The sequence below is a fragment of the Notamacropus eugenii genome, chromosome 5, assembly GCF_028372415.1.
Source record: "Notamacropus eugenii isolate mMacEug1 chromosome 5, mMacEug1.pri_v2, whole genome shotgun sequence".
Lineage (NCBI taxonomy): Eukaryota > Metazoa > Chordata > Mammalia > Diprotodontia > Macropodidae > Notamacropus > Notamacropus eugenii.
Genome location: NC_092876.1, coordinates 4,433,183 through 4,458,729, shown reverse-complemented (window position 1 = coordinate 4,458,729; position 25,547 = coordinate 4,433,183). Strand labels below are relative to the sequence as shown.

Genomic DNA, 25,547 nt, shown 5'->3' with positions numbered 1-25,547 from the left:
GAACACAGAGGACTTCCAATGAGCCTATGTTCCAACGAGCATTAGGAGGAACTCAAGGCTGGATTCCCACTTAGAGATGGCCTATAGAATCCCAATTTTCCTAAGGACCCATTGTTGCCAGCACCTCAGAGTATAGGACCTGCTACTTTCAGTTAGGCTCCTGCCCAGGTTTATCCAGGCAGTCCTTCTGCTCAGGAGGAAGAGAGGACAAGTCCCAGAAACAGGGAAATGATGGTGGGGTAGGGGAGGAGGAGCTCTCAGAGACCACGGCCCTAGAGAGTGCTGTCCCGGGTGGAATAAGAGCCCGGGGTGGAGTTTGGAGTCCGGGGAGGGGTCTGGGGCAGGGGAGGGCTCATCCCCCTGAGGAAGGTAATTGACATGATGGAAGGCGGGGCTTGGGGCGGAGAGGCAGCCGGGGTCCTGAGCTCCTGGCCCTGGGTGTAATTGGAGGAAGGAGCCCATCCTGGGGCCTCGGGGGGGCGGGCAGAGTGGGGAGGACCCTCCCCAGGGCTGAGAACAGGAACTTGTGCTGAGATGGCTCCGCCTTCTACAATCCCAGGAACTGAAATCTCTCCGCCTTCCTCCCTCACAGCTGATATCTCCCCGTCTTCTCCTGGACCTGAGATCTCTGCGCTCTGGACGTCAGCTCTGTGGGTGCAGGTCCCAGGTAGGTCCGAGCTCGCGCCTCCCAGCCCTGCTGTCTAATGCTGGCTGCCCCTACCCATGCGTCTCCTCCTCTGACCACGTGGTCTGTGCCCCCTGGTCCGATCCTCCCCTCCAGGCCTGACTGCAAGACCAGCCTCCCTCAGCCAACGCTTTTCCAGACTCCAGTCACTTCCAGAAATATTCAGGGTCAACCTCCCCAGATTTAAGATTGGGTCACCGTTCCCAAAATTCAAACCTTACCCACGGAGACCCGGGAACCGTGTCGCCCTGCCCCCAATTTTTGATTAGAGATTGGGTTGTTCTTCTTTCAGACCAAGCCTCCCCCACATAAAGATCTAAAAGTTCTGTCTGCCCTGTCCTCAGGGCAGATGGATGCAGGAACCTGGTCCCCCTTTACCTGGACCCGCAGCTCCTGGCTGCTTCCCTATCTGATTCCAGCCACTGACTCCCTGTGTCTAGTCTCCCTTTGAGGGATTACAGCCCTGAGCTCTCCCAGAGGGTCCCAAAAGTCCTCCCCAGCTCCTAGTCAGACCCCAGTATACAAGCCTACTGCTTTCCCAGGCTCAGTGTCCCCCTGGAACCCTTCTGTCACTGCAGTGTCCCTGACCTCTCTGCCATGAGCTGGAGTAGAATGTCTTCCTGCCAGACCCTGCCTGGGTTCCCCTTCCCCAGGACTCCTGCTTCCCTGCCCCCTCTTCTTTCAGAGCCCTTAGGGTCCCTGCCAGGGGGCTGAATCCCAGACTGGATTGGGTCTCCCAGCCTCAGGCTTCCCCTGGATATTTTCTGGGGGCTCCATCCCAGAGCCCTCCCCATCTCCCACCTTCCTAAGCTTCCTTACTCCCTAGATCAAGCAGTCTTTTGTCTAGATAATGTGTGTGCATTAGTTGGGGAGAGGGGGTGCAGGGAGGGCAGGAGACCAACTGGAGGGAGGTCTGTGAATGAGGAGCCACTGAGACTCTGACTGGTCTCATCCCATCTGGGATCCCAAAGCCCCTTCTGTCTCTTGGGTCTCTGAAGGAGAGTAGGGGAGGGGAAGGGGACAGAAGAGAAGGTAGGAGAGGGTGGGATCATCTTTTCCAAACTCTACCATACCTGTGGGTTGGTAAATCCCTATAGACCAGCCTCCTCCTCTGGAACTACTGGGAAAGACTCTGCGCTTCTGGGATCCTTCCTCTCCAGCTCAGGCTGCAGAGGACCAAAGCCTGACCCACGCAGGGATCGTGGAGCCAGAGGGAATGGCCCCTGGGAGCTGCAGACCCCTAGCCCAGGTGAGTGTTCTCTGTCCTCAGATGTGACCAACATCATCCAAAGAGGCCATGCCATGGACAAAGACGGATTGTCTCTGAGGCTGGCACTCCCCTACCTATGGAATGTTTCTTAACAGAAACAGGCAGGAAATTGCAAACAGTAGTAACAACATCAGCCTGCTCTCCTGTGTTTTGAAATGATTCGAGGCACTTTGGCATCACAGGCACTAATCCCTACACCATCCCAATTGTCCTCCCATGTGCTTTTTTAAAGTTTTCCCTCATGATCTCTGAGTCACAAGGATGATCACCTCACTCATTCCTCTCTGTCCTGTAGGGGTCTTGTCTTTGCTCCTTTATCCATGTCTAGCACCCCTTCCCCACATCTATAGAACTGCTCCCCCCTCCCCATTGCTTCTTTGACCAAGTTCTTCTTGCCAGACCTGGAAGACAGGATGCTCTGCTTTTCCCCCATGCTACCCAAACAATTTATCCCTCTGGTCTACACTGACTGGTCCTGTCTTTTTGGTGGTTTGACTCTTAAGGGCACAATGAGAGGGCAGTGAGGGCTGAAAGGAGCAAATACTGTGAGCTCTAGCTGGGGCTTTGTGGTCCTGGCCTCCTTCGTGCTCTGGTCCAGTATTTCTGGAAAATAGGGGAACTCAAGGAAACAGGTTAAGTTGGCTTCTGGGCCACGTTCACATGTTCGTAGGCCTTTAGCAGAGCTGTTTGGACCAGGCCAAAGAAAAGAGTGCCTTCTTTATTTGTTAGTGCATTAGAATTTGTGAAGGGCCTAGGATTTCCCTTGTTAGAGAGGATATAAGGAAAGGGCTGCATTTGGGGAACTATTCAAAGTCATAGAAGTTTTCTTTTCCAGTGGGGAAAGGGATATTGAAGGAGACACTCAGTTCTTTTCAGAGAGGCATCAAGCCTGAAGAAACGATGGAGTAATTTAATCCACTTTTGACCATCCTCTTAACAACCCTATATGGGAGGTGTTTTTAGCATCTTTATTTCAGAGTTCAGGAAAGTGAGGTAAATAGAGGTTCAAGGCTTTACAATGGTCACGTAGTAAGTGTCTGAAGCTGGATTTCAACAAGAATCTTCATGATCTTCTACCATTTTCTAGGTCCCTCAAAATTGCCTTAGTGTGCCCATATTCCCACAACCCCTCCAACATTGACTAGTGCCTTTTTTTGTCACTTTGGTCAGTTTTGCCAAGTATGAGATGAAGCCTCAGTGTTGTTTTGGCTTACCTGTTTCTTATTAGTGGTTTGGAGCATTTTTTCCTGTGGTTGGGAATATGTGGTAGTTCTTCTTTTGAGAATTTTTGTTCATATCCTTTGACTATCTATTTGGGAATGGCTATTTGTTGTTTTTGAGTTGTTTCAGGCTTGTCTGACTCTTTGTGATACACTTTGTGGTTTTCTTGGCAAAGATACTGGAGTGATTTGCCATTTCCTTCTCCCAATTGATTTGACAGATGAGGCAAACAGGCTTAAGTGATTTGCCCAGGGTCACACAGTTAGTGTGTGTCTGAGGTTAAATTTGTCTCAGATCCTTGAGACTCCAGGCTCTTTGTCTCATGGGTAATCTAATTGCCACTGGCTATTAGTCTTTTTAAAGTAGTGTTTAATTTTTCTCCAATGACATATAAAAATATTTCTTATTTCTGTTCTGAGTTCCCCAGTTCTCAACCTAGTTCCTTTTGCCACTTCTACAGATAGTAAGCAATCATAAAAAGGTTATACATATGCAATCATGTTAAGCAGTTCCATATTAGTCATTTTCTGAAAGAAAACTTGAACCAAAAGAAAGAAAGTGAAAAATAGTATGCTTTATGTCTGTATTCAGATTCAATTAATTCTTTCTATGGAGAGGGATAGCATGTTTCATTTGGGATTGTCTTAGATCATGGTATCCCTGAGAATAGCTCAGTTTTTCACTATTGTTGATCATACAGCATTGCTGTTACTGTGTACAACATCCTCCTGGTTCTGCTCACTTCAATCTGCATCAGTTCATTTGGGTCTTTCTAGGTGTTTCTGAAATCATCCTATTTTTTCTTTTCTTACAGCACAGTAGTATTCCATTACCATCATACAGCACATGGTGTTCAGCCATTCCCTAACTGACAGACATCTCAAATTCCAATTCTTTGCCCCCACAAAAAGAGCTATTATAAATACCTTTGTCCTAAATAGGTCATTTTCCCTTTTCAATCTCATTGAGATACTGACGACTTATTGTTATTGCTGGGTCAAAGGGTATGCATAGTTTTATAGCCCTTTGTGCATAGTCCCAAATTCTTCTCCAGGATGGTTGGATCAGTTTACAACTCCACCAACAGTACATTAGTGTCCCAGTTTTCCTACTTTCCTCCAATATTTATCATTTTCCTTTTCTGTTTCATTAGTCAATTTGATAGGTGTGAGGTGGTACCTCAGAGTTGTTTTAATGTACATTTCTCTAATCAATAGGTATTTAGAGTGTTTTTATATGACTATAAATAGCTTTAATTTCTTCATCTGAAACCTGCCTGTTCCTATCCCTTGACTATTTATCAATTAGGTCATGACTTATATTCATATGAATTTGACTTACTTCTCTGTATATTTGAGAAATGAGGCCTTCATCAGAGATACTTGCTGTAAAATTTTTCCCAATTATCTGCTTTCCTTATAATTTTGGTTTCATTGATTTTGTTACTTCAAAAAAACTTTTAAATTAGATACAACCAAATTATTCTTTTTACATCTAGTAATGCATTTTTTCTGTTATTCAGTCCAAAATTCTTCCCTTATTCATAGATCCAACAGGTAAACTATTCCATGCTCCCCTGATTTGTTTATGGCATCAGTTTTTATGTCTAACTCATGTACCCATTTTGATCTTATCTTAGTATACAGTGTGAGATGTTAGTCTTTACCTAGTTATAGTGTTTTCCGGTTTTCCTAGCAGTTTTTGTCACATATTCAGTTTTGGGTCCCAAAACTTAGGGATTGGTGTGGCACTGAATAAATGGATTAATTTAGATGGAATTGTCGTTTTTATTATATTGGCTCAGCCTCCCCATGAACAATTCATATTTTTACACTTGTTAGGTCTGACTTTCCTTGTGTGAATATGTTTTGTAATTATATTCATATAGTTCCTGGGTTTGTTTTGGAAGGTAGATTCCCCAGTGTTTTGTATGGTCCACAATCATTTTAAATGGAACTTGTCTTTTGGTTCTTTTGCTCCTGGATTTTGTTGGTAATATATAGAAATGTTGATGATTTATATGGGTTTGTTTTATATCTTGAAACTTGGCTAAAGTTGTCAATTATTTCAACTAGTTTTGGAGTTTGTTCTTTGGGATACTCTAAGAATAGGATTATATCATCTGCAAAGAGAGAGATTTGTTTTCTCATTGTTTATTCTAATTCCTTCCATTTCTTTTTCTTTTCTTATTGCTCTGGCTAGCATTTCTAGTACAATAGTGAATAATAGTGGTGATACTGGGCTTATAATGGGCAACCTTCCTGCACCCCTGACCTTATTGGGAAGGCTTCTAGGTTATCCATATTACAGATAATCCTTGTTAACAGTTTTAGATGGGAATTACTTATTGTTTTATAAAAAACTCCATTTTTTCCTGTGCTCTCTAGTGTTTTTCAGGGGAATGGGTTTTGTATTTTGTCTTTTTCTGCATCTACTGAGATAATAATATCTTTATTTTTGGTTTTGTTATTTGCTAGGGTTGGAAGCTCAATTCCAGGTGGACAGTCTCGGGCGGGTAAAGGTGGGAACTTCTAAATCTTAGAGTTCTCACGAGACCCTCCAGGAAACGGCTGGGAATCGAGGTGAACCGAGCTATCTCGTGTATTTCCACCTCTTCCCGTGAGAAACGTGATGGGAGAGAGCTCTCCCCACCCTCGAGATTGTCCCGGATTGGAGCACACCTAGTTACCTAACAGGCACGGTATTCAGATGCAAACTATGCTGCTGCAGAGCTTAAGTAGGATCAGGAAAACCTGAAATCTCTCTTGGTGGGAGGGGCGCGGAGCGGTGAGGACAACAAGGCTCCGCTTTTCCCCTCTCCTCTCTCCCCTCCCCCTCTCTCCCCGCTTACACTTCTACTTCCAATCTCTTATTGTAAGATCTTTGCCTCCTTGGGAGATCTTTCTCTTTCCCTCCTAAGGAAGAATTTCCCTGCACCTGTAACTAGACCCTGAAATAAAGCTCAACCCTTGTTCGACTCTGGAACGTCCTTTCTCTCATACGAGCATCTGGTTTGGCCAACCGAAGACCTCGGGAGGTGAGGTAAGAAGACTCGGGTAGCCCTCAGGCCTCTAGGCCTGGCAGTTATTGATGTGATCAATTATGCTGATAGATTTCCTAATATTTAAGCAGCCCTTCATTCCTGGTGTAAATCCCACCTGGTCCTAGTGTATGATCTTTGTGATATTTATTCCGATAATCTTCTTGCTAGCATTTTATTTAAGAATTTTTATCAATATTCATGAAGGAAATTGGTGTATATTTTCCATCTGTTTTCATTCTTCCTGGTTTAAGTGTTAGGGACATATTTGCATGATAAAAGGAATTTCTCTTTGTCTATTTTTTCCAAGTAGCTTATGTAATATTGGAATGGTTCTTTAAATATTTAAGTAGAATTTACTTGTGAATCCACCTGGTCCTGGGGATGTTTTCTTTGGGAGTTCATTGATGGCTTGTTCAATTTTCTTTTCTAAGACTGACTTTTTCAAGTATTCTTTGCAATCCTGGGCAATTTATATTTTTGTAAATATTCATCCACTTCACTTAGATTGTCAGATTTATTGGCATGTATTTGGGTAAAATAGATCCTAATAATTGTTTTCACTTTGTCTTCATTCCTTTCACTTTTGATACTGGGAATTTGGTTTTCTTTTTTCAAAATCTAACTAACCAATGGTTTATCTATTTTGTTGGCTTTTTTCATAAAACCATTTGTTACTTTTATTTATTATTTCAGTGGTTTTCATACACCTAATTTTATTAATCTTTGTTTTGATTTTCAGAATTTCCAATTTGATGTTTAATTGGGGGTTTTTAGTTTATTCTTTTTCTGATCTTTTTAGTTGAGTGCCCAATTTATTAACATGTTCTCTCTCTGTTTGATTGATGGAAGTGGTTAGATATATAAAATTTCCCCCAGTACTGCTTTAGCTGCATCCCATAAATGTTGTTATGTTCTTTCATCATTGTCATTCTCTTTAATGAAACTATTATTTCCATGATTTGTTCTTTGATGCATTTATTCTTGTAGTATGAGATGAATATTTTTCCAATTAATTAATCTTTTCCAATTAATCCAATTAATCTTTTCACTGTCCTTTATTGAATGTAATTTTTTATCTCATACAACTTGACTAGGCTGCATTTTATATTTCGGCTTTTCTGCATTTGATTGTGAGGATTTATATTCTAGTTCATATTCCCAAACTGGATGATACTGGCCCTTGGGGAATGTTGAAATGATCCAGGGGGCAGGTAGTAGGCTTGGTTACAATTGGGGGAGAAATTGAATAAAAATAAGGGGGTAGTCGAAGCATAAGGAAAGGAGAAAAGATAAAGAAATTTTGAAAAACTGTTTGTACATGTTTTGTCTGTTGTGTAACAGAGTTAAAGTCATAGTGATTACATTATTTTCCAAATAAGCACATAAAATGCAAGTTATAACTGATCAGTGGTCAAGTCCACTAACAGATCTTAACAAGTAAGTGTTGGCAGGTGAGCTTGTGTTGGCAGGAGAATATGTCGCTTTCACATTGTCAGGAAGTCTAGCTTGCATTGGCAGAAATATGTGTGTGTAACGATTTGTTTGTAATATAGTACTATGTGTTACCTGACACAATATGTGTCATCAAGATTTTGATGCAGAAAACCCCCCCACAAATTTACAATAAATTATTGAATTTAAGATGTCATTTAAAAAGAATTATGTTATTGAAATGATGTAGAACTTTAAAAAAATAAATAAAATTAAAAAAATTTGGTTTAAGGGAAAAAATAAAAAAATAAAATTTAAATTAAAAAAAATTATTAATCAGAGTTGATTGCCACCCTCTTCCAAGGGTGTAAGCCGTGAGCCAATTGCCATAAGTGCCTTTGGCATTAAAGAGTGTCACTGAACTTTTATTAAAAGTGCTGGAATTATTAAAATGATTAATTACCCCCCCCAAAAAAGAAATGATGTGTATTTTTTTTGAAATGCCATTAAAGTGTTAAAGAAAGTAGATTTCCAGGGGGGTGCTTTTTTTTTTTTTTTTTTGCAAAGGGGTTGTGACTAAATAAGCATGGAACCTGTGCTAGTCCATGGGCAGTTTTTCTTTAAATGCCAAGTGTGTGTTCGTCCTTCATTGCCAAGTGTGTGTTCATCCTTCATTGCCAAGGAAGACCATGCCATCAGAGAAATAATGACATGACTTGCACTTGACTTTGTTTTGAGTGAGGGAGGGCTGTGCAAGTTACCAGCCTCACTTCTCCTCCAGAGCCATCTGAATCCAGTGACCAGATATTCATGAGGATGACTGGAGATGACCCAGGATGAGGCAATAGGGGTTAAGTGACTTGTCCAAGGTCACACAGCTAGTGAGTGTCAAGTGTCTGAGGTGAGATCTGAACTCAGGTCCTCCTGACTCCTGCACTGGTGTGTGTGGGGGAATGCCAGCATCCCCGAGTGGTTCAGTGAAGCGGTGATGAAGAAAAGACCACGGGTCAGGTGTGGAGCATAAAGAACAACTCCTGTTTATTATTCTGAGGGCAGGGGTTTATATAGATTTTCTGCAAGCAAGCAAGGTTATTCCCATGAGAACATTTTTAGTTTACTTTTATACTTCCTAATCTAGTTCCTCCAGTGATACAACCTTCAGGGATGCAGGCAGGGTCAGGATGTTCTCATCCTTTTCATATCAGGAGTACAAGTCTCAAGTAAAACCTGGACAGTACCTCACATTCTGGACTCCATCAATACTGGCCCTCTACACACTGGTGCTCTATCCACTGCACCACGTAGCTGCCCCTAAATGTCAAGTACTCCTGAAAATAAAGTATATTCCTTTCTGTTCCCATTAAATTTTCTCTAAAGTCTAACAATCTAACTTTTCTAAAATTTACTTACCTCCTTAACTTCTTTCTTGTTTATTTTTTAGTTAGGTTTATCTAGTTCTGAAAGGGGAAGGTTGAAGTCTCCCAGTTTTATTGTCTGTTTCTTCCAGTAACTCATTTAAGTTGTCCTTTCAAAACTTAGATGCTATACCATTTGGTGCATATATCTTTAGTATTGATATTACTTCATTGTTTTTGGTAGCTTTTAGCAAGAAATAGTTCCTTTCCCTCTCTTAATTAGACCTATTTTTCCTTTTGCTTTCTCTAAGATCACCATTGCTACCCTGTCTTTTTTTTTCTTGCTTCAACTGAAGCATAATAGATTCTGCTCCATCCCCTTACCTTTTACTCTGTGTGGATCTCTGCTTCAAATGTATTTATTGTAAACAACATATTTTAGGATTGTGGTTTTTCATTCATCTATCTACTTTGACTTTTGAATGAATTCATTCCATTCATATTTACAGGTATGATAACTAACTGTGTATTTCTCTCCATCCTATTTTCCCCTGTTTATCCTTCTCTCTCTCTCACCTTTCTTTCACTCTGTCCTCTCCTCTCCTCCTTATCCTGTTTTGTTTCTGACCAATGCCTCTTCCATTGCCCTTCCATCAGACCTGACTCCCCTGCCCCCATTGCTATCCCTTTCTACTTCTCTATAGGATGAGATAGGTTTCTATACGCAACTGAGAATGTATGTTATTCCTTCTTTGAGCCAATTTTGATATGAATAAGGTTCAAGCCCTCCCTTCTCACCTCCCGCATCTTCCTCTTCACTATAATAGCTCTCCTCTGCCTACCTCTCCCTTCTCTCTTCTTGGAATGCAGTTCTCTTTCTCATCACTTAATTTTGTTTTCTTGACTATCATGCCGTTACAGTCAATGAATACTGTCGATGTATACTCTTAATTGCCTTAATAGTCAAAAAGGTCTTAAGACCTCAGGTATCATCTTCCCATGCAGAAATATAAACAATTTAACCTTAGTGAATCTCTTCTGTTTTGTTTTTCCTATTTACCTTTTGATGCTTCTCCTGGGTCTTATATTTGAAGATCATTTTTTTGTTCGTTTAGCTCTGGTCTTTTTGTTAGGAATGCTTGATTATCTTCTATTTATTGAAGGTCCAGTTTTTCCCCTGAAGGATTATACTTAGTTTTTCTGGGATTGTGATGCTTGGCCTTAATCCTAGTTTCTTTTTCTTGCTAAATATCATATTCTATTCTCTCTAATTTTTTTAATGTAAAAGCTTCATAATTTTGTGTTAGTCTGACTGTAGCTTTATGACCTTTGAATTCCTTCTTTCTGACTACTTCCACTCTTTTCTCCTTGACCTGGGAGTTCTGGAACTTGGCTATAATATTCCTGGGGGGTGACCTTCATTTTGGGATCTTTTTCAGTAGGTGATTGGTGGATTCTTTCAATTTTCATTTTGTCCTCTGGCTCTTGATATCCAGCCTGTTTTCCTTGATAATTTCTTGGACACAAAAATACCAAATGTGGTCACAGGGGGTCAGACATAACTGAAATAACTGAACAACATAACATCCATATACAATATCTTGTAGAGTCCAGTGTAAGATGTTGGTCTAAAAAAAAAAGATGTTGGTCTAATCCTAAATTCCTTCATGAGTGCTTTTCAGTTTTCTCAGCAGTTTTTCTAACCAAATTAGGAGTTTTACCCTAAATAGTCTGTTTTCCACTTTACCAATGAGTTACTGAGTTCTAATGATTCTGATCTCCTTCATCTAATCTGTTCCATTCATTTCTCTCCCTCTGTCTGTCTCTCTCTCTGTCTGTCTGTCTGTCTGCCTCCCTCCCTCCCTCCCTCCCTCCTTCTCTCTCTCTCTCTGTCTCTGTCTGTCTGTCTGTCTCCCTCTCTCTGTCTCTCTCTCTGTCTGTCTGTCTCTATCTGTCTGTCTCCCTCCCTCTGTCTCTCTCTGTCTGTCTCTCTCCCTCTCTTTCTGTCTCTCTCTGTCTCTGTCTCTCTCTGTCTCTCTGTCTCTCTCTCTTGCCAATACCTCATGGTTTTGATGACCCCTTCTGTATACTATAGTTTGAGATCTGGAGGTGCTCTTGCCCTATATCCTTACTTCTTTTCATCATTCCCCTTGATACTGTAAGTCTTCTGTTTTTCCAAGTGAATTTTGTTATTTTCTTCAGGTCTGTAAAATATTCCATTATAATTTTGTTTTTATTGTTGCTGTTCAGTCATGTCCAACTTTGTGACCCCATTTAGGGTTTTCTTGGCAAAGAAATTGGAGTCATTTTCTTTTTCTTTTTCCAGCTCATTTTACAGATAAGGTACCTGATGCAAACAGGATTATGTGACTTGCCCAGAATCACACAACTAGTAAGGGTCTGAGGCCAAATTTGAACTCAGATTTTACTGACTCGACACCTAACCTTCTGTCCACTTTGCCAAGTAGCTGCCCCCATAATTTCATTACAATTGTATTAAAGATGTAAATATTATTGTTCAGTCTCCATTTGGGTTTGTGTCTTTTGTGGTCCATGAACTAACTTCCATTCTTTTTTATTATGGAATGAAAGGATATATTGATAACATCTGCTTTTTGCATTTGTTTGCAGTATCTCTGTGCCCTAGTCCATGGTTAATTTTTGTACAAGTTCCATATCTTTCAAAGAAATAAGTAATGTCTTCGTTATTTTTTTCGTGATTTTCTTTCTAAAAATATTTCAGGTTCTTTTTCATCATTTCCCATGTTGCTAAGCCCCCATTTACAGGATCAGTCACCCTGTATACTGAGTTTCACTGCTCTCTGGAACACAGTCTTCCATTCTCTCCTCATTCCTAGTGTGTTTGGAATGGTCTTGCATAGTTCAGTATCCTTTCCATTATATTTGAAAGTCTTTTTCTCGGTGGCTTTTAGAACTCCCTTAACCTCAAGAACCTGACAGTCTAACAGAGGAAGGCAATACAGAAAGGAATGATGAAAGCAGGTTGGAATGAGGAGAAGGCACCCCAAGAAAAGAATACAATGAACCAGTCAGTTAGAGAATTCCCAAAGATGTTGAGCCTGGTGAGAAGTGAAGTGTCTGAAATGAGCATGCTCCTTCAATGGAGATTTGGAGTTCATAACCCCATCCCATGGTGGTGAGAGATGGTTGTGGGAGACTTACAAAGGAAAGAAGTTTGGAATAGTAATTGTTGGGTGTGGGTTAGGGAATCAGAAAGCAGTTATCAATGAAAGGACTGCCTTCTTACAACGAAAGCTCACATGATGAGTACTATGCACTGGAGAATAGTGACTCAAGAGATCCTACTGGAAGAGAAAAGTTATAAATTCTTGGGGATCCCAACAAGCGCAAAGGATAAATACCTTAATTGTTTCAAAGTAAAATAATAGAATAAAAAGAGTTATAGGTGATCTAGGGGTTAAAAATAAACCATGAGTCAGTTGTTTTTAAGAAGAAATCACAATGATAAAAGTAATGGACAATTCTGTACATATGATGGAGAATTATTCCTAAACAACAGAATCTCTGATAAAGAGAATCATATGCTAATGATGAAAATGGGAGACCATCAAATTCCAAGCACATTGGCCAAACACAGATTGTGCATGTAGCAAATAGGAAATATGGATGACTGCTCCCAACTATCAAGGTAGTTTCAGATTTGGCCAACCTTATCCATAGGCTTCTTAACTCATTCTCTTGACTTTTGTTTTCCCAAGTTTCCAGAGTTCTAGAGGTGTGATTAGATCCTTTGTTTCTCCTGGGGAAACTGTCAGTGTCTTCCTCATGAGTTAGCTGGAACACAACCTATGCTAATTAAATTTTGCTTGTTTAATGTATGAAGGAACTCTCCACGATTACTCTTCTTTCTATGTAACTAAGGAGCAGAGTATGGATTGATTCTCTGCTGCTTGTGCTAATTTTGGTCTGACAGTAAGACCAAGAAAATAGAGGTTCTCCAAAAGGTCAAGGATATCAAGGGAATTGATTTTATAAAAAAATCAAGGAACGGAATCTAGCTGTACCAGATCTTAAACTGTGTTATAGAGCTGTAATCATCAAATCAATCTGGTACTGACTTGGAAAGAGAATGGTGGGTTGGTGGAATAGATTATGTACAAATTACATTATAGTAAATGACCATAGTAATCTGTTATATGATCCCAAAGAGCCAAGCTTTTGGAAGAAAAATTCACTTTTTGACAAAAACTGCTGGGAAACCTTGAAAACTATATAGCAGAAACTAGGCATAGACCAACATGTTACACTGTATACCAAGATATGGTCAAAATGGGTACATGATTTACACATAAAGGGTGTTATTATAAGCAAATTAGGAGAGCATATCTGTCACATCAATGGTTAAGGGAAGAATTTATAACCAAATAAGAGACAAAGAACATTACAAAATGTAAAATAGGTCATTTTGATTTTATTGAATTAAAAAAGTTTTTTTTGCAGGAATAAAACTAGTGTAACCAAAATTATAAGGAAAGCAGAGGACTGGGGAAATTTTTTTCCAATAAGTATCTGTGATTAATGTCTCATTTCTCAAACATGTAGAGAAGTAAGTCAAATTTATAAGAACACAAGTCATTCCCTAATTGATAAATGGTAAAAGAATACGTACAGGTCGTTTTCAAAGAAATCAAAGCTATCTGTAGTCATATGAGAAAGTACTCTAAATCACTATTTATTAGAGAAATGTAAATTAAAACAACTCTGAAGTACCGCCTCATACCTATCACATTGGCTAATATGACAAAAAGAGAAAATGATGGATGTTGGAAGGGATGTGGGAAAACTGGGACGCTAATGCACTGTTGGTGGAGTTGTGAACTGATCCAGCCATTCTGAAGAGCAATTTGAAAGTGTGCCCCAAAAGCTGTAAAACTGCATATTCTGTGATCTAGCAATACCACTGCTAGGTCGGTATCTCAAAGATATCAAGAAAAAATAGGGAATGGACCTGTCCATAAAAAAATATTTATAGCAGCTCTTTTTGTGGTGACTAAGAATGGGAAATTGAAGAGATGCCCATCACTTGAGGAAGGGTTAAACAAGCTGTGGTATATGATGGTAATGGAGTATTATTGTGCTTTAAGAAATGACAAGCAGGATGATTTCATGCAAACCAGGAAAGACCTATATGACCTAATGCAAAATGGAGTGAACAGAACCAAGAGAACATTGTACATAATAGCAATATTGTTCAGTGAAAACTGTGAATTACATAGCTCTTCTTAGCAATACAGTAATCCAAGACAATCCCAAAGGACTAATGATGAAGCAGACTATCCACCTCAGGAGAAGGAATGGATATTGGTTGAATACAGACTAAACCATGCAGTTTTTCACTTTCTTTAATTCTTTTTTTCAAGTCTTCCTGTACAAAATATCTAATATAGAAATGCTTTACATGATTGCACATATATACCCTCTATCTGATTGCTTACTGTCTCAAGGAGAGGGGAGGGAAGGAAGGATAGAATTTGGAATTCAAAACTTTAAATAAAAGACATGTTAAAAATGTTTTTAACATGTAATTGGGGGAAAATAAAATATATTTTTTGAAATTAAAAAAAGAAAGAAAATAGAGGTTCTCCACCATCCAGCATGGCACCGTACATATATGGAGCCATTGTTCACAGAAATTTTGAATCCTGTGAATAAGTATATTTTCCAGCATGTCCATTTAGGTAGTGAGGTTGTGAAAAGAAATAATCTTTTAATCATTATTTAATTATATTTGATTGTAGGATTTTTTACTTCTTTGGGAAAAGCTAACCCTGGCAGCTAAGTCAGACTAATATAGATATTCTCTTAAGTCTGAGTTACCTGTAGATATAGTGAATAGATAAACTGATAAAACTCAGTCATTTAGTAGCAGATAAGATACTGTAAGACACACATCTTTGTAGGACTAAAATAATCATGAGATTTTAAGACTCTTTTCAAAGGCTAAATTCCCCTTTGTGGCTACTTTAGAAAGGAGGTTGTTGAAAGGCAAAGCTCCTCTTTCTAGAATTAGTGGATTGGCTCCTTTTCATTTTTTTCTTCAGCTGGAGGGTAAGTCTAAGCTGAGTAGTGTAATCTAAGCTGGAGGATGGAGTGAGACTGCTCACCACAAACCACAAGCTCCTCTTTTCCAGTCTTTCTTCAAGCTATAGCCTCCTTTAAAACCATCCTTTTGGGTGCAAAACTTATCAGCTGCAGAGCAAGGACTTCTGGAGTATTCTCACTTTGGCTGACAGACTGATAGACACAGGATGAATCTGAGTCAAGAAAACATGGGAGGAGTAAGTGGTCAGATAACCTGCCTTGTCCAATTGCATTATGTTAAAAACACGTTTCCTAAGATGGTTGTAATTTTTCTCTTTCTCTTCTGTTATAAAAATAAACCCTGGAAATCACATCTTTGTCACAAATTACTAAGGAATCAGTTGACCTTAAAGGTAACCTGTCAACTGTTACAATTAGATCATTATTTACTAGCAAATTTTGTACCTCAGATCACTTTCTATTTCAGATAACTAGTTTTAACAGTTGATTCCTGCGTTGCTCGAGATAGCTCAGTGTTTGGGAGGCTGCCAAGGAAAGTGTGGGAGAGAAAAGGTATTAAACTGGGTACCAAATTGAAGGTCTACAGAACTATTGTGCTGACCTCATTCTTGTAAGCTTGTGAAAGCTGAACCATAAGTCATGATAGCAAACTGAATTTCTTCCATTTGAAGTATCTTACAAAGAATCCGAAGATCACCTGGTAAAATAAAGTACTGGACACTGAGGTCTTTTCTCAAGTTAGACTGCCAAGCATTCCCACTCTACTACAGAGTGCAGCTCTGATGGACTGGACATGTTGTTCAGATGCCAAAAGGATGTTTGCGTAAAGCACTATTTTATTGAGAACTCATGTAAGGAAGGCACTCACATTCTAGTCAGATACAAGTGATACAAGGACCTTCCCAAGGTCTCCCAGAAAAAACTTTGTAATCAATGGTGAGACATGAGAGACACTGGCAAAGAACTGCCCAGTATGGTATGCCCACATCAAAGAATGTCCTATGGCATGCGAGCAAAGCAGAATTACAGTTGCTGAAAGAAATGATGAGATGAGCAAATTTATAGCCATTTCCACCCCAAGTGTTCACATGGACTATCTGTGCCCAATCTGTGGTGGAGCCTTATGAGCTTGTATTGGTTTCGTCAGCCTTGGTCAGGCACAATGTACCTTGACCCTGACATAGTCATGTCATTTGGTCGTTTTTGAACACAAAGAAGAACAAAAACCACTAACTATGTAACTATTATAATAAAGAAATATATGCTGTTGACACATGAAAGCAGTCATAAAGTGAAGGCACAAGATGGATTGGTCATGACACATCATACCTGGGGTAGCCTCAGGCATGAATGTAACAACAGCTAACTCTCCTTCACTTGGCTGGAAAGTCTCATATCCCTCAGTTCAGTCCAGATTGCAATTTGTACCATTTATGAATCCTTTTCATGTTTGATCTAGAGGAGACTTTGTTACAGATTCTCAGGAAATGAACTAGATCTTTTCTTTTTCTTTCCTCTCTTTTCTATAATCACACAGAAATCCCCAAACCCCACAGAATACACTGTCCTTGGCAGCTTCTCACGAATTCCTCACAGAATTTCCATTATGGCATATCACCTCTATGAATTCTGATAAGGAAGAAATTTCACATTGTCTTCTGTCTGTCTCTTCCACAGATATTCCTTCCTCAGAGATAAAACACATACTTTGTCTGAGATTGCACAGGGAAACCCATTCCCTAGTTAGACATTTTTCATCTTTAGTTCAACTGACCACATCAACTGCTTTTCTCAATATTCTATTGGGCTCTTAATGAGTACAGTTTCAACTGTTGACTCTGATGCTCATCAAGGGTATGACCTGTGGGTAAATTCCCTTTCTTTGCTTCAGTTTTCTCCTCTCACTTGACAAAGGTTAGACTGCATGAATTCTGGAGTCTCCTTCAGCTCTAAATCTTGTGACTTTTGATGGTCTAGGAGTCAGTGACATTCCAGGATGTGGCTGTGGACTTCTCCCCAGAGGAGTGGGGCCTCTTGGACCATCCTCAGAAGGAGTTGTACAAGGAGGTCATGCTGGAGAATACTGGGAACCTGCTGTCCCTGGGTAAGGACACTTCCCCTGGCCACTCTCAGTGTACAATCGAAGAGAATATCTCCATTCCTGAGTGTGCTGGCTTTGGAGCATTGATCACTTACTAGAAAGGGAAAAGTGCTGATCTCCTGTGTCCTAGTGACAGGGTTCTCTTACTGTCTAGGTTTCCTATAAAAGGTCAGCACCCTGGGTGAAGAGAAGATGGACATTTCCTGGTTGCTCTTGAAGTTGTCTCCTGCCAATTCTAGGGAGCTTGAGGTCCAAGATCAGATCAGTGTTGAAGCATGTCAGGTGTGGAAGTCATCCCCCATCAGGCAGTCCAGCCTCTCTCTGGTCATGATTTGTGTCTGCCCAATGTCTGCACCCTGCTCAGGTGGCTTTGCCCTTCAACCCCTTCCTCTTTGGGAGGGGCTAAGTGTTTAGGACATTCTTCTTTGTCAGAAGCCTTAGTTTGTAGCTCACAGCTTCTAGCTGTGCCTGGTAGGGCATGTTTGTCCATCTTTCATAGGTTTTCAAAGGTTTTGGGGGGTGCAGAGCAGTATAGGGGACAGAGCCAAAGCTGATTCATCAAGGTCCCTTTTGCTAGAGCTCAAGGCTGATCTGGCACATCCTGTTCTGGGTTACTTGTATTACAAGCATTAATGGGAGAATAAGCCAGATCTGTGTGAACATGATGGAGTGATTCTCTAGCTTTGCATGCATACTCTTTTCCCTAAAGAGAACTGAATTACCAGAATTTCTCCATCTTCATCCCTGATTCCCCCTGCCCAGGGCTACCAGTTCCCAGAGAAGATCTGATTTGTTATTTGAAAGGAAGAGAACCACCCTGGCTGCTGGAGCAAGAAGGCCCAAGGAGCTGCCATCTAGGTGAGTGAGGGGAAAGCAGGTGTGAGAGGTGTGTTTACAAGAGGCTTCTGGGTGTGGGGGTGAAGCAAGTGCCAGATTTGTGGGCAGAAAGACCTGACTTAGAATTCTTTTTGAGACATTTTTTGGCAGTGGCATCCCAGACAGGTCACTTAGCAGCTAAGCCTCAGTTTCCCTATCTGTAAAATGAGGGAGTTGGACACTATGTCTTTGAAGCTGTCATCCAGTGATATATGTATGTTCCTTTCAAATATCATTGTTTGGAATTTAGGGGCAGGAACTCCCCTGAAAGTACAAAAAGAGGTTGCACTTTCCAATTTGGGCTCTTTCTTAGACCTTCTTCAAGTCAGTGAGCCTTTATTAAGTGCCTACTGTGTGCCAGACCCTCTGTTAAGTACCAGGGCTATAAATAAATATAAGGGATATCCCCTTGCTCACCTGGAGCTCATTGATGTGGGGAGTGGGAGGGCATGGGGTGTACTGACATCATGCTAACACCAGTGTACAAGCCTGTCATGGACAGGACAAATTGGAGCTCATTTAGAGAGTGAAGGAGGGCTGAAAAGGCTTCTTGTGGAAGGTGGACTCTAGTTGGGGCTTCAGGGAAGCCAGGGTGAGCATTCTAGGCACAGGGATGGTGAGGAAAGCCTGTGGAGGCAGGAGGTGGAGGGTCCTGTTCACAGAGTGGAGGGGAGGCCCGTATCACCAGATTATAGCCTATTGTGTGGGGATATAAGGTGAAACGAGAATAGAAGAGGGGAGGAGTTGGTGATGACAGTGTGTATAGTGGCAGTGCTGGGAGAGGAGGGGTATATGGGAGAGATGTTCTCTAGGTGGAAACATAGGACTTTGCAGCAGATTGAATGCGCATGTCAGGAGTATGAATGTGTGAGTCAGCGAGGAGCACATGACACTTTACTTATCTGCCTGTAGTATTGGAAGGAGGCCTTGGAGACCATTAGCACAGTAGGAAGATGGGGAGGGTTGGGAGAAAGAGAGTGAGTTTGGTTTTGGAGAACAATGAGAGGAGTATCATGAAAACCTGGGGCGGGGGGAGGAGAGAGAGAGAGAGAGAGAGAGAGAGAGAGAGAGAGAGAGAGAGAGAGAGAGAGAGAGAGAGAGAGAGAGAGAAAAGGGTGATTAAGTGTGTCAGAGGCTGCAGCAAAGTCCAGAAGCATGAGGATGAAGATGTCACCAGTAGATTTATCAATTTTGAGATTTTTGGTAGTTTTGGAGACAGGAGTTTCCATTGAACTATGAAATTGGGAGCTAGATTGCAGAGAATTTCAGGGAAAGCAAAGCAAAGGAGTTGGGAAAACTGGTTGTAAATGGGTGTCTCCAGTTGTTTAGTCATGAAATGGAAGAAAGATATTGGAAAATATCTCTTGGATTGAGTGGATCAAATGAATGTATTTTGAGAATTAGAGAGCAATGGTCTTATTTGTGGCAGCAGGAGAGACAGAAAATGAGTGAAATAATGAGGATGCTGGAGAGGCAGTCTGCTGAGGAAGAGGGTATGCTGGAATGGCATGATTTACACATGGAGAGGAGTTTGATTTTGCAAGCAGAGGGAGGCCCATTTCATCTGATACTCGTGTCATAATGGAAAAAAGGCACTTGATTTATGGGAGATGAGGAGGATAAGAGAGCTCTTCATCAATATCCAATTCTTTCAATGAAATATAAGACATATTTCTCTACTGTGGGGGTGGAGAGTGAGAGGAAGCAATAAGGGAGGGTTGGGGAAGAATGAAAAGATTTGGAAAAGCTGCTGTGGTGAATGAGCCAGAGAGTCATTTATGTGGTTGTTCAGTCATTTGAGTTGTTTCTGACTCTCCGTGATCCCATCAGGGGTTTTCTCTGCAAAGATAGTGGAGGGATTTGCCATTTCCATTTCAGGCTCATTTTACAGGTGAGCAAACTAAGGCCAGTAGGCCTAAGTGACTTGCTCAGGGTCACACAGCTAGTAAGTCTCTGAGGATGGATTTAAACTAAAGTCTTCATGATCTCTATCCAGTGCAACACCCCCTGCCCCAACGGAGTCAGTTGATGAGATGTCAAAGGATGACCTTGCCATGCTGAGGGCCACAGTGTGATTATGGAGCCTAAATGTTCAGTGAACCCAGACAGCCTGGTTTTATGATTTTCTCTCTCTATTTAGCAGCGTCTAAGTAGTAGCAAAAGCTGCTGCCTTGCTTAGAATTAATCCAGGGCTCTGCTTTACACAGATCATCAACCTGTGGCCCTCCCTTGATCTCTGAGGCTCAATCTTTGGCACTTTCTTGGAGAATCATTGGCCAGATTCATAATAGTCACTCTCAGTTTGGGGAAAGAGGAAGTAGAAACTCCCAGGTATCCATGGAGGAAGTTAGAAAGAAGCTATGGGTCTGGTCAGGTCTCATCAGGGTGAGAATGAGACAAAGTTCCTCACTATGGAGGACAATGTAGAAGAAAGAGACGCAAAGAAAGGTGAGGCCAGAACCTGCATTTGCCAACTAAGGAAGAGACCAGAATACAAGAAATGAGGCTGATGTCAGCCCTGGGCCCAGTCAATCAATAAGCATGTCTTAAGCATCTCCAGTTTTCTAGGTAGCCTGCTAAGCTTTAGGGATACATGGGAAGGGAAAAACCAGTCTCTGCTGTCTGGGAGCTCCATGTCTGACACACAAGCCTGGAAATGGTTTGAGAAGGAGCAACATATCAGGAACCTCACCCTTAGCCGGTCCAGGGAAAGGAGCCTGTTTGGGAACTTAAAAACATCCAGTTGAATGGGATATGAGGGAATACAAGGAGTGAGGCCAGTAAAGGTTTCAGAAGGAGAATAAAATTAAGGAGAAACGAGTCCAAATCAAAACAAGAATGACAGAAATTTCAGGCACAGCTCAGAGTTTTTGTGGATTGTCTTCTAAAATACTGTGGTAAAGTCAGTATTGTAATCAAGTGAGTTCCATGAGTTTTTTTGGTTTCTCAGTGGATATAAAAGTTATGTTTAATAATTATCATTCTCTGTTTTGTACAACACTATGGTCTGCAATGTATATTCTTTATATAAAAAACTTGCATATATAAACTTTATATAATAACTTGTATATAATTTAATATTAGTGCTAGTAAAAGCTAACTATCATCAGGACCTTTAGTGAATTATAATCTTCCTGATGGAGGCTCTGGCCCAGTGTTGATGGCTGCTGACTCATCAGGGGATGATTGCTCAAGGTTGGCAGTGGCTGTAGCTATTTGTTAAAGTAAGGCAAAAGTGCCTTTGAGCCTCTTTGACTGAGTCTTGTTTTCACTTGAACACTTAAAGCCCCATTGTTGGATTATTAACTGAGCTAGTTTCAATATTGTGTCTCAGGTAATAGGAAGACCCAAAGAGAGGGAGAGAACAAACCCTCCTACAATAATAAAGTATAAAGGAAAACAAAAGCAAGTGCTATGGACAGAGCATGCCCACTTGCAGAGCTGGAGTTCTAGTCTCAGCTACAGGGTTGCTGGACAGCTCGCTCAGCCATTCTGACTCGTGGTCTGAGTTGTAAATGTAATAGAACGCTTGCCCTACCCGTATCACAGGTGTTTGCGAAGATCCAATGTAATTGTGTGTGAAGCTCTTTATAAATTAAGTTATCCTGCACATGTGAGCTTTTCACATCCTGCACATGTGGGCATTTTCAAATGAATAGTTCTGTCCATGGAACTTTGAAGATTTTTCTCTTAGCCTGGGGAAATAGGATTTAGATCAGTAAATTTACTTCCTTGCAATGGATGGAAGGGATCAAAATTACATATGAGTATACATGTGTCTCTGTATATATATATATATGTGTGTGTGTGTGTGTGTGTGTGTATGCATATATATACATATATATGTGTGTACATACATATGTATATATATACATATACATATATACATAATTGTTTCTTTCTTGCAGAAGGGGAGATTAGACCTGAAATGAAAGAGACCACAGCAGAGCTAAGCATTTCTGTGGAAGAAACTCACAAGCAAAGCTTCATGAGTGAAGATCTTTATGACTTCACCAGGAAACAAATCTGTGCTGGACTTCACAGAGTCCGCAAAGGAGAGAAACCTCATGATTATCATTTTTGTGGTAAAGACTTGAGTCAACAGTCATCCCTTATTTATCCTCAAAACATTCATACTGGAGAGAACACATATAAGTGTAGTAAAACTCTTAGTGAACACTCATTCATTATACATCAGAAAATTCATACTGGTAGGAAACCTTATGAATGTAATCAATGTGGAAAAACTTTTAGGAGAAACTTTCATCTTGCTGAACATCAGAAAATACACACTGACAGGAAACCTTATGAATGTAATCAATGTGGAAAGGTTTTTAGGAGAAACTTTGATCTTGCTAAACATCAGAGAATACACACTGGAGAAAAACCTTATGTATGTGATCAGTGTGGAAAGGCTTTTGCACAGAGCTCCAACCTTACTCAACATCAGAGAATTCACAGTGGAGAGAAACCTTACGAATGTAATCAGTGTGGAAATGCTTTTAGATTTAAAAGTCATCTTACTCTACATCAGAGAGTGCACACTGGAGAGAAACCTTATGAGTGTGATCAATGTGGAAAGGCTTTCAGATGTAGTTCCAGTCTTGTTGTACATCTGAGAAGTCACACTGGAGAGAAACCTTATGAATGTAGTCAATGTGGAAAGGCTTTCAAACAGAGGCCCCATTTCGCTCTACATCAGAGAAGCCACACTGGAGAGAAACCTTATGAATGTAATCAATGTGGAAAGGCTTTCAAATCTAGCTTCAATCTTGCTGTACATGTGAGAAGCCACACTGGAGAGAAACCTTATGAATGCAATCAGTGTGGAAAGGCTTTCCAACAGAGGGCCCATTTTGCTCTACATCAGAGAATCCACACTGGAGAGAAACCTTATGAATGTGATAATTGTGGAAAGGCTTTTAGAAGAAGTTCTGGTCTTGTTAACCATCAGAGAATCCACACTGGAGAGAAACCTTATACATGTGATCAATGTGGAAAGGCTTTCACACAGAGTTCCAACCTTATTCAACATCAAATAGTCCACACTGGAGAGAAACCTTATGAATGTAGTCAGTGTGGAAAGGCTTTCAGATATAAAAGCCATCTTACTCTTCATCAGAGAATTCACACTGGAGAGAAACCTTATGACTGTGATCAGTGTAGAAAGACTTTCAGATATAAAAGCCATCTTACTCTTCACCAGAGAATTCACACCAAAGAAGTACCTTATGAATGTGATCAATGTGGAATCACTTTCAGATGCAGTTTCAGCCTTGCTGTACATCTCAGAAGCCACACTGGAGAGGAACCTTATCAATGTAATCTTTGTGGTAAGGCTTTCATCCAGAGGGCCCATTTAACTCTACATCAGAGAAGCCACCCTAGAGAGAAATCTTATGAATGTAATCAATGTAAAAAGACTTTTAAAAGAAGCTGTGACCTTACTGATCATCAGAGAATCCACAGGGCAGAGAATCCTTATGAATGTGTTAAATGTGGAAAGGCTTTCAAATGTAAAGCCAATCTTGCTGTACATCATAGAATCCACATTGGAGAGAAACCTTATGAATGTGATAAATATGGAAAGGCTTTGAAATCCAGCTGCAATCTTGCTTTACACCTGCAAATCCACACTGGAGAGAAAACTTATGAATGTAATCAGTGTGGAAAGGTTTTTAGAAGAAGGTGTGATCTTAGTGATCATCAGAGAACCCACACTGGGGAGAAACCTTATGAGTGTGATAGATGTGGAAAGGCTTTCACACAGAGAGCTGGTCTTGCTTCGCATCAGAGAAGCCACACTGGAGAGAAACCCTATGAATGTAATCAATGTGAGAAGGCTTTCAGATGCCACTTCAGTCTCGCTGTACATCTCAGAAGCCACACTGGAGAGAAACCTTATCAGTGTAATCAATGTGGAAAAGCTTTCATACAGAGGGCCCATTTAGCTCTACATCAGAGAATCCACACTGGAGAGAAACCTTATGAATGTGATAAATGTGGAAAGGCTTTTACACAGAGGGCCAATCTTGCTGTACATCAGAGAAGGCACACTGGAGAAAAACCTTATGAATGTAATCAATGTGGAAAGGCTTTCAGTCAGAATTCCAAACTTGCTCTACATCAGAGAATCCACACTGCAGAGAAACCTTATGAATGTAATCAGTGTGGAAAAGCTTTCAAATAGAGACCCCCATTTTGCTCTACATCAGAGAATCCATGCTGGAGAGAAACCTCAAATAAATCAGAGAAACGATAATGAAGATTCATTTTGTAATTAGTTAGTGGGGGAAAATGCATCCCCAGTGAAGGGGTGGAGAAGAGTTTATAGAATGAAATGGGAAATTTTTTATCACAGGAAGAAACTAATGTATCTGAAATGTTAAATGAAAGCAAATTTGCAGCATGTTTCTCCAATAAAGGTCTCATTTTCAAGTATTTAAAGACTTGTTCCAGATGTATAAAAATGAGCCATTGCCTAATAGATCTCTGCACAAAAGCTTTGAGTAGACAGTTTTCCAAGGAAGAAATCCAAGTTTTCAATGACAATACTTTTTAAAATGGTCCATATCTGTAACCACTTATCCACATCACTAACAATTAGGTTTTCAAATTGGTAGAGGTGATAAGAAAATGACAATCACCAGTATTAGAGGGAATTCACAAATGTTTTTTGAGGGACAGTGTTCCTACATTGCCCATGTCAAAGAAAAAAATGACATATCTCATGCTACACTTTCAGTCCTTCAACTCTATCAGGACATAGATAACATATTCCATCTGTTGTCATCATACAAATGGTTGTTCCATTGATGTGAATTCTTAAGTCTTTCAGACTCATTTTTCATTCCAATATTGCCTTTATTTGTAAAGTGTTCTGATTCTGCTGACTTCTCTTTATAGTAGTTGATGTAAATCTTCCCAGGCTCTTTTCCAACCCTCACCATTGTAATTTCTTACACCATACCTTCTTTCATCTCATTCACTGGAGTGACAAATATTTGGGGGAATTTATTTTCCTTGAGTACTTGCTTCCAAAACCTGGGAACATTAGATCAAAGAGGGAAAAATGAACATAAATTCAAAACTTAGAAAGAAAACCAAGCCAAAACATGTAGGCTCAAAATCGTGAATAATTGGTAGGTACTTTATTAATTCACTGTCGATGAATATGTGAAGCTCCCAAAATGACCAACATGAGGGTGATCAGAAGGAAGCAGGACAGATCTGAAAGTGCCATATTGAATTTTTTAATATCTCAAAAAGAAAGTCAAGCAATAAATAATAGAAATTATTTCAGGTGGAATCCTCGTTTTCTGATTGTGTGTGTGTGTTTGTAAAAGTAGACACACACATACACACACACACACACACACACACACACACACATATACTTGGTTGTTGTCCTTTATTCTCAAAGAGGACCAAAATGACATCACAGTGTTAGAGTCAACTTACAATGCGTGTGATGGGCTTAT

General features: G+C 40.4%; 1 protein-coding gene across 1 annotated transcript; it reads left to right on the top strand.

Moving 5' to 3' along the window:
• Positions 1–365: 365 nt before the first annotated feature.
• Positions 366–24,507, top strand: LOC140508142 (uncharacterized). Its single transcript, XM_072615901.1, has 5 exons — positions 366–667; positions 1,783–1,934; positions 17,067–17,193; positions 17,953–18,048; positions 21,975–24,507. Exons 1-5 carry the CDS (start codon positions 535–537, stop codon positions 24,254–24,256), a joined length of 2,790 nt encoding a protein of 929 aa, XP_072472002.1. The 5' UTR covers positions 366–534; the 3' UTR covers positions 24,257–24,507.
• The last annotated feature ends 1,040 nt before the right edge of the window (positions 24,508–25,547 follow it).

Bases quoted from the DNA above. Each gene is read 5' to 3' on its own strand.
- LOC140508142 (XM_072615901.1), top strand. From the start codon at position 535: ATGGCTCCGCCTTCTACAATCCCAGGAACTGAAATCTCTCCGCCTTCC. The intron at 17,194-17,952 runs GTAAGGACACTT...CCCCCTGCCCAG, and splicing joins TGGGAACCTGCTGTCCCTGG to GGCTACCAGTTCCCAGAGAA. The intron at 18,049-21,974 runs GTGAGTGAGGGG...TCTTTCTTGCAG, and splicing joins CCCAAGGAGCTGCCATCTAG to AAGGGGAGATTAGACCTGAA.